The sequence below is a fragment of the Phoenix dactylifera genome, chromosome 2, assembly GCF_051530095.1.
Source record: "Phoenix dactylifera cultivar Ajwa chromosome 2, Ajwa_hap1_PhDact_Kaust_v1.1, whole genome shotgun sequence".
NCBI classification, from domain to species: domain Eukaryota; kingdom Viridiplantae; phylum Streptophyta; class Magnoliopsida; order Arecales; family Arecaceae; genus Phoenix; species Phoenix dactylifera.
The window spans coordinates 7,243,928-7,253,602 of NC_143191.1; the positions used below are offsets into that span (position 1 = coordinate 7,243,928).

Here is a 9,675-nt window from a genome sequence, read left to right on the forward strand (position 1 = left end):
TGGGTCGAAGCATATGGCGTGCACGGAGATTGAGGCCCCTCCTTGGGTATGCACCAAATTACATTGGGTCCAAGAGTTCCGATGCTATAACACATTGGGTCCATGAGTTTTAGTGCCAACACACACATTGCGTCTAAGAGTTTCAAAACTAGAACACATTGGGTCCAAGAATTTCGGTACCTAATTACATTAGGTTCTAGTATTTCAATGCCCAATTACATTGAGTCTTAGAGGCGTTGAAGATTCCTAATTTATTTGGAGGCTTTGTAATGGGTCTATGTGTCGTGTAAAAGAGTCCTAGCTAATTTGGACTCTTAGTCATGTGTCAATTAGAGAGTCCAAGTTTATTAGGAGTCTTGAATTAGAGAGTTTGGGTCCAACATTGGGTGTGTCCAATGTTATATTGAGTCCTTTTGTTTGGGGCATGTCAAATCCTCTTGAGTTAGTGTCCAACGCCTAAATCACATTGAGTCCAAGGCTTTGAAGAGTCCTTGTGTGTATGTGGAGTCTAGTCATTTAGTCCTCATGACATTTGGGAAGAGTCCTAACAGACATGGAATCTCATTCCATGCACCATGAACAGTCCAAGTCAAGTGGAAGTCCTATCTTGTTAGTTGATTTAGTCAATTGTTTAATTTAAAAGAGTCCATGTCAAGTAAGAGTCTTAGTTCAAATAGGAGTCCTAGTTAAAGAAGAAGTTCTTGTTAAAGTAGGAGTTCTTTAAATTTCAGATTGTAAGATTCCAACTTATTCCAACCTCTTACTCTATATAAAGAAGAGGTTGAAGAATAAAATTCAGAGAATAGAGTTTTACAGAAAAAATTAGAAGCCTCTCTCGTGAAGGAAGTGAGACACTTTCCTTTTCTTTTCTTGGTGAGACGCCAAGCCCTTGGTAGAAGTTGGTGAAGATGAAACTCCTTCTTCTTCTTCACGCCAACCCTTTAAGAGTTTAAGTGAAGGTGAGACTCTTCCATCCATCCTCTTTAGTTATCCCTTTTCATTCCCACTCCAATCCTTCCCTCACGTTTCAGCATTCCCTTCCCATTCCTCACGTCATAATTTATTTTTCACGCCATATCCTTTTCTTAATTAAGAGTCCTAGTTAGAGAAGGACTCCTCCCTTTTTCTCACGCCATCTAGCCATATCCCCTTTTTTTTCTCACGCCATACCCAATTAATGAAGCCCTAAGTAGACAAGTAGAAGTAATAATAACCTATTAAATGTAACTAACATGCCTTTTAATCATCCAAAGAGCAAATGTTATGGAAACTCAGAAAAAATCACTAGTCACTCAGGTGCCTTGCACGATTCAGTTGCCCTTATTTAGTGGCACGATGCCAATTCAAAGGGAGCAATCATAGTTTAAAGTAATCAAAAAAAGATTTGTCATTACAAGAGTTTCCCCGAAACTGGACCTGGCTGTGTCATTCTGGCAGGCCTAGGTAATGGGATTCGGATCGACAAGTTGGGCTGGGTTGAGAAACTTTGGCTTCATTAACATTTGGATGAAGCTTAGACTCATCAAATTTAACCCCTCCCTGCTCGGCAATGTTTTATGTAATACATACAAAATATACAAATTTAATATAACTATACTACAGTATACTATCTATTATATTATACAATAGTATTTTGCTACACTCTAGTACAATATAATATAATATAATATAAAATGATATAGTATAGCATGGTATAGTATATAGCATAACTCACTATGCAATATAAAATGACAATGTAATATAACATATATAACATAACATAGCACAGTACAAGATAATACAATACAGTACAACATAACATAACATAACATAACATAACATAATATAATATAATATAATATAGTATTGTATGGTATAGTATAGTATGCAACAATCTGACAATTATATATGCTCTTCGTTTTCTCTCACATAGACATATACAGAGCTATTGCCAGCCGATATATGAGTTGGTCTGATCTTAGCTATATTGAGCCAAGTTGTGTTCAGACTTACGCCATCTCTTTGTTCACGGAGACGGGCTTGGGTCATATGGAACATTTCTCATGGAAACAAATATTTCCGCCCAGTTACTTCGGGCGGCCCTCCGTTGCTCTTAAATTATATTATATTCTATGTTATATTTGGCGTTTTCTTTTGGCAGCCTCTATCAAAACACAACCCTAACAGCTATCCGCACAGGAACTCCATCGGCTGGCGTAATGAAACGATGAGTCATTAATTTAAAAGGGCCACACTAAAACTTAATGGAACTTGCGTAGAATTATAATTGCAATGCACAGAGATATGTAACGTTTGTTTCTTATAAAATTTGTCGCTTCAACTGTTAAAGCGTCACAAGAATATTTAATATCAAGGAACGGATCTCCCTGGCAGACCTTATCACAGTGGGTTGTGGTCTTTTTTTGACCTGACTAGTACCTGAGCGCGTTCAATTCGTAGCCACCCCTACTCATGGAATCTTCGCCAAAGTCACCCTACATTCTTTTTTTAAATAAAAGTAGACAAAGACCCCTTCACATTTGAGATAATTATACTTAAATTCTAAAAAAATAATAAGGTTTTCGGTAGCCACCAAAACTTCATTTTCCTTGCAATATGGCCTAATGGCCACTAAAACTTTATTTTCATTGCAATATGATCCAGTCATCTATCTACATCCTAACACTATTGTTAGCAGAGTGAGAGAAAAGACCGAAATATCCTTGATTTAGAGAGGCAAGATAGTGGCTCTCACGCAATCTGAAAACGCTCTGTCTTTTATAATTCATCCATTTATACAGATCTCAAAACACTTCATTCTCTATCATTCATCTACTCGCATAGATCCCAAAGCGCTTCATTTTCTATTATCCATCCACATGCATAGATCTCAAAGTACTCCATCCTCTATCATTCATCTGCTTGCATAGATCTCAAAGTATTTCATCCTCTATCATTAATCCACCTACACACATCTCAATGCACTCCATTTGTCATTCATTCGTCTGCGCAAATCTCAAAGCGCTTCATCCTTTATCATCCATATGTTTTTACAGATCTTAAAGCACTATATTCTCTATAATTAATCTGCCTCCACAAATCTTAAAGCACTTCGTCTCTATCATCCATCCATCTGCATGATTTCAAAGCACTCAATTGTCTCTCACCCATCCACTTATATAGATTTCAAAAGTATTCCATCCTCTATCATTTATTATCGTACAAATCTTAAAATACTCTATCCTCTATCATTCATCTAAGATCTCAAATCACTCTACCCTTTGTTATCCATCTGCTTGTATAGATATCAAAGCACTCCATACTCTACCGTTCATTTGTCTCATAGATTTCAAAGCACTTTATCCTCTGTCATTCATCTCAAAGTGTTTTGTTCTCTACCATCCATCTATTTGCATAAATCTCAAAGCATTCTATCCTCTATTATCTATTCACCTTCACAGATCTCAAAGCAATCCATCATTTATCATTCATCTGCCTACATAAATCTTAAAGCACTGCATCCTCTGCTGTTCATCTATCTGCACAGATTTTAAAGCACTCATTTTCAATTCACACCAGAACAAGAATCCCTTACTCTGCGAGTGGAAAGGGTAGTTTTGAAATTTTACAAAAAATTAGTTATCAAATGACCCTCATATGATAATTTTATGATAACCAGACCACATTACAACAAATTCAAAGTTTTGGTGGCTAAACTACACTTTTTAAATTTATGAGATTTAAGCAATAACATCCAAAATTTGGTGGGGGTATATCTATAATTTTCCTATTTTTACTGCTAAAAGGTCATTTTACGTTATTGGAACCTGATGGTAAATGCAAACATGTGAAATTTAGTACTTGCTCTCTGCTGGCCTGGAGATCTTTTGGACTTCTAGTAACGGTAATGGGATATCTAATTTGATCCATGCAAGGCTGAAAGATTTGTAAAATGCTAAACTAACATGAGGCCGGATTAAGAATCCAAAATATCACCGAATCCTTTAGCGAGCAACAGCAAGCAACCGATCTTCTACAATAACCTTGACCTCTCGAAGATATTGACATAGTCCCCTGTGAGTTTGGGATTGAGAAAGCTCCAGAGGAGCCACCGCAAGGAAGCTTTAATTAGAGTTCTGCAATAGCACCCTCAAGAAAGTCCTGCCGTTCGAGGATTCGAACTTCCCGCTGACGCTCGCCAGCCGTCACATTCCATTACCTGTCACTCGAGAAGAAACACCATCAAGAAAGTCCTGCATACCGTCACAGGTTTGGAACTTCCCAGGGTCGGAGACTTGCGTGCGTTCTTCCAATAATTTCACGAGCAACACGCAATGGAATGCGTCGACCATTTCATATATATATATATATATATATATATATATATATATAAAAGAAGATGCTGGTCTAAATACTCCGAGACCATCTTCGATATTTCAGAGCTGAAATCAACCATAATGAAATATTCTCTCTCTTTCTTAACTGGAGCCAGTTCATACGCGCGATAAAGATTTCTTATTTGTTTGAGAATATCGTTCCATAGTTGGTCAAATTGGTTTGCTTGATTTATCTCAGATGGCGTGAGTATATATCTGCTCCCTGCTAAGCCACCCGAATGAGGTTAAGTTTTTATCGATGGAAAGGCCACCTACAGGCAAGTGATCCAAACCCCCAGGCTTAGGTTGCTGTTAAGCTCAATGAGAATACATGGTTCCCGGGTAAAGTGGGAAATGACATGACAAGGCTTTTTCGTTGTTTGGATAACTTTTTTTTTTTTTTTTTTGTGGCTGAGAACAGTTTAATAACCAATTTCTGTACTCATTATATGATTGTCTTGTACCATAGAGAATATGAAATCATAATGAGAATCCAAAAAAATAAAAACATCAAAAGAAAATCATAATGACTATTTTTAGATCAAAAGACTAGTTACATTTTGCTAATAAAAGGACTATTTTGGTCATTTTCATAAAATTCATAGGATCAGAGATAGCTTGGTCCATGGTATATAGAACCTCCTATCCCTAATTATCCAAGATTTGATTGAGTTGCTAGGGATTAGCATTTCAACCCTACAAAATGGTCCATTTTTCATTTCTTTCAGGGTTTGGACTTAATATCCCTTATCTACTTTCTAAATGTTCCAAAAGAATCATCTGAATCGATATGGAGCCGTTACGGACAGAGCCGGATAAGATTTAGGAGTCAGATCTTTGTAATTTTTTACTACATAATTTCTATTGGCTGCAGGCCATCACCTTGTCGCCACCTGGTTTCTAGAATTTAAGTCGGTCAAGGAGGAAAAGTTTTATGAGCCGTGGTTCGTCATATCGTTTCCCTCAAAAAAAAGAGAGCCCATCGTCATCGGAGGAAGGGAACTCATACAATTCAAACTGGACCAAACGTTTTACCATTTATTAAAATCAAAATTTAATAAACCAGAGAAAAATCAATTTACGTAGTTAGACACCGTGCTAAGCTTCAACCATAAAAGAAGAATCGAGATTAGAACTCGATTCACGTTGTGTGGTCTGCCAAGCACCTTCTCTAGCCGCCCAAGCCACCAAATGGCCTTGGAATGTCTCCTATCCAACATACCAAGCATGGCTCCCTCCAAATCTAGAACCCTTCCATCCCTCCAACTTTTGCTGCCCCTCTTCCACCTGCTGTCCATCCTAATCCCCCCTGCAAGCCCCCTGTCCTTCAACTACTCTGGTGATGATCTGAACATTGGCAAGATGATTTACCAGGGTGACGCCTTCTTCGACGGCAGCATCGTCCAACTCACCAAGAACCAGGCCCACATGAACCTTAAGAGGAGCTCCGGAAGAATGGTATATCCTGAACCAGTGACTATCTATGACGAAGCTTCCGTCATCAACTTCACTTCATGTTTCTCCTTCTTTATCTATGGCTTCAAAAGACCAGTCAGTGCAGATGGACTCGCCTTCTTCCTCTCGTCATACCCTTCGGCAATCCCCGATTTATCCTGCGGCGGAACTCTCGGTCTGTTTACCAGTCCTGATGGCAACATAACGCTCCCGAGTACTGTCGTTGCTGTCGAGTTTGATACCTTCTTCAATCCTCAGTACAAGGATATAAGCGCCAACCATATGGGAATCGACGTCCACACGATATACTCGGTTGTGCAGCTGGACTTGAAAGCTAACATGAGAAAGAACACGACGTTCAACGCTTGTGTTAATTACAGAGCTACTACCAAAAATTTGAGTGTCTTCCTTAGCAATGCCTCAGATCCTACAATGAATTGGAGCCTGTCTCATGTTGTTGACTTGAGGAAGGTTCTGCCAGCTAAGGTAGCCGTTGGCTTCACAGCTGCCACAGGTAACAAGACCGAACAACATAGCCTTGTATCCTGGAATTTCAGTTCCTCCGATTTGAGTTCTCAGGGTTATGGTTCTAGTCCAAGCCCTACTCCAAGAGCTAGACATCTTTATATATTTTTGGGGTTGGGTATTGGCGCCGTGGTCTTACTATGTGGGTTGGGTTTGATGTGGTTTATGAGGCGATGTTTATGCAAGAAAGGTGATCGAAGGAAGAAAGAAGCAGATAAGACTATTGATTCAATGATTAATGTTGCATTTGAGAGAGAGAGTGGGCCTAGGAGGTTTCCTTACAGTGTACTCGAGGGTGCTACAAAAAATTTTATGGAGGAGAGGAAACTTGGCGGAGGAGGATTTGGGGAGGTATACAGAGGGGTGCTGCATGATTCACAGCTTGAGGTGGCCATTAAAAGGATCTCCAGGGGTTCAAAACAAGGGACCAAAGAGTACATATCAGAAGTAACGATCATAAGCCGGCTAAGGCACCGCAACCTTGTGCAACTCATAGGCTATTGTCATGAGAGAGGTGACCTGCTGCTTGTTTACGAGTACATGCCAAACAAAAGCCTTGATTACCATTTATACAAAAAGACAAGATTGCTCTTATGGCCGGAGAGGTACAAAATAGCTCTAGGTTTAGCATCAGCGTTGCTGTATCTTCATGAAGAGTGGGAGCAGTGCGTCATCCACAGAGATGTAAAGCCAAGCAATTTGATGCTAGATTCAGGATTCAATGCTAAACTTGCTGATTTTGGATTGGCAAGGCTCGTGGACCATGATTCCAACCGAGAAACAACAGTTTTGGCCGGGACCAGGGGATATATTGCACCGGAGTATGCTATTACAGGTAACAAAATCTATGCCATTATAGTACATTTTGCGAGGTCTTTTAATTGCTTCTTAATAAAATTGAAAGGCATCATAGTTATTTTACTTCTCCTGGATAAAGATGATAAAGATTGCAGGTCCGACACACTATGGATGTGTGGTCATCCACCATGGCATGGCATTAGCTGCACCTTAGGATGTAGTAGATGTGTAGTTGATCCATGATGACAGATGTGTGCATGATGTGCTCACGCATCGTAGTGCATCAAAAGTAAGATGCACGCATGTGGCGGTTGATAAGGACTTAATTCATTAAAATAGGTACCATATAGTGTCAAAGTACTAATTTACCCTTTTGTTGAAAAGACATATATGCCACTCCAATTTACACACTAAGTGAAAAGATTTATGTGCAAAATCACCTAAGAGTTCCATAAAAATAGGACCAGGATACAGTAATTTTACTGAATAAACAACGGAATTCTGTAAGAGATTTAAATCATCATTGCTCTATCCACACTTTTCTTTTTCTTTTTTTTTTCCTTTTTTCTTTATTTTTTGCTAAAGCAAAAGGAAAAAGGGGAGGAAGGGACAAGCTCACCCCCGCATAGCAACCCCTACTGGACACTCATCCCACCAGGAGAATATTCGATGCGGGTAGAAATGACCGTGTGTTGGGCACCCCGTCCGGTTTTACTCATATCCTCCCCACCCGTGGGCCGGTTCGGTGACCCCTCTGGGCTCCGGCACGAATCCTCTATGTGAGTACGTCACATCTGGCACCACCGAGGCTACCAGTGGACCAGCAGTCCTTCCAAATTTCGTGTCCGAGCAGGGAGCATCTGGTCTTCTTAATTTAATTGACGCCCAAAAAAATGAATTCTTATGCCTCAATCAATTATTGTTTGTTGTTGGTGTCTAGTAGTCCGGGTTATTCCTGCAGAACCATGTCTATAAAATGAATCATCAAGCTCTAGAGTAACCGAAAAAAAAAGAAATCATTCAGTTGAAAGAGTAATACTAAGTCGCCCGTAAAACTTTGCTCGCGCATGTCTATAAAATTTTAATATCATTGAAAATGCTAGATCATTTTATTTTTAACAGAACTAAATTCGAGCAACTATAAGCATTGTTTTATTTTGACAGCCTAAATTAATTGTCATAACATTTCACAGGGAAAGCTAGTAAGGAGACTGATGTTTTCAGCTTTGGAGTAGTTATATTAGAAATTGCAAGCGGTAGAAAGCCATCTGAAGTGGAGAAAGATGATCAAGTGAATTTGGTTGAGTGGGTTTGGGAACTTTATGGGAATGGAAGATGTTTGGCTGCAGCAGACCGAAGGTTAGAGATGGAATTCGATGAGCAACAAATGGTGTACTTGATGGTTGTGGGACTATGGTGTGCTCACCCTGATAGAGATCAAAGGCCGACCATGAGGCAAGCAATCAATGTACTTAAATTTGATACCCCATTGCCAGCTTTGCCACCCAATATGCCCATTTCAATGTTTCATTCTCCTCCAAGAAATGTGCCTGCTCCTTCAAATTCTGATAGCTGCCCCATAATTTCAAACACAACTCTGATGGGCCGTTGAAGGATGGTGAGTCATGTTAGAAAAGTTTAACAATAGTATCACGTTGCCAATCATAGCAGTGATTTATAATTCAACTATATAATTAGGTAATTTTTGTTTTTGATAGGTGTTTCATTATATGATCGGGTGTTGTATGTCTTTGCGTTAAAGCTTGAAATATAATATATTTAAAATCTCCTGCATAGGAAGCTGTAATGATAATTCTAGTCGAGAACATGTTATTTTGATATGCTTGTCTCAAGGTTCATGTAATAAAGTATTCAGTTTTGCTTTGGTACCTTAATCTTTTATAAGCCATTTGTATATTTAGATTGGATGACTAAAATTAAACCTCTAGCAGCTGGTTGATACCTGATATAATACCCGAGATACTTGTCACAACCATCCATTCTAGTATAATAAGTGAGAAAACTATTGGTTTTTTGTTTGTAAGGGGAGTTTTTCACAAATTGGAGAATCTCCACATGAATTCTTAGACCCTCCTCAACATCGAGCTGATCTTAGTGGGTATATGCATCAATGTGATGAGCATGGGCAGCCTCAATGGACATGAAGGGATCGAAGGAACAGGCACAATGCCAATGAGGGACACGGATGAAGTTGCCATGGACGGCATTGCCGAAAAAGAGGAGATAAAGATTGATGGAGACGGTAGTTGTCAATCCCCGAACTTAGAGCGCGACAGACGCCGCATGCCTATATGACGGACTGTACAGGCATATGTAAGGCTACAGATCATATCAAAGTAATGACAAATCCATAAAATTTATTTAAGCAATAATTTATTCAAATAGTTTTTACAATAGTTTCAAAGTAACATGTGCTAACATAAATCAAATAATCTAACTAAATTAACTAAAACGCCAATAACTAAATTTTTTTTAGAAAATCTAGCACACTCTCCAGTCCCATACAATCATGCCTGTGGAT

General features: G+C 39.0%; 1 protein-coding gene across 1 annotated transcript; it reads left to right on the forward strand.

Annotated features, from left to right (window-relative positions):
- Positions 1 to 5,347: 5,347 nt before the first annotated feature.
- LOC120112950 (L-type lectin-domain containing receptor kinase IX.1-like) lies at positions 5,348 to 9,024 on the forward strand. The gene is made up of 2 exons (XM_039133172.3): positions 5,348 to 7,170; positions 8,327 to 9,024. Exons 1-2 carry the CDS (start codon positions 5,547 to 5,549, stop codon positions 8,743 to 8,745), a joined length of 2,043 nt encoding a protein of 680 aa, XP_038989100.2. The 5' UTR covers positions 5,348 to 5,546; the 3' UTR covers positions 8,746 to 9,024.
- Positions 9,025 to 9,675: the final 651 nt, after the last annotated feature.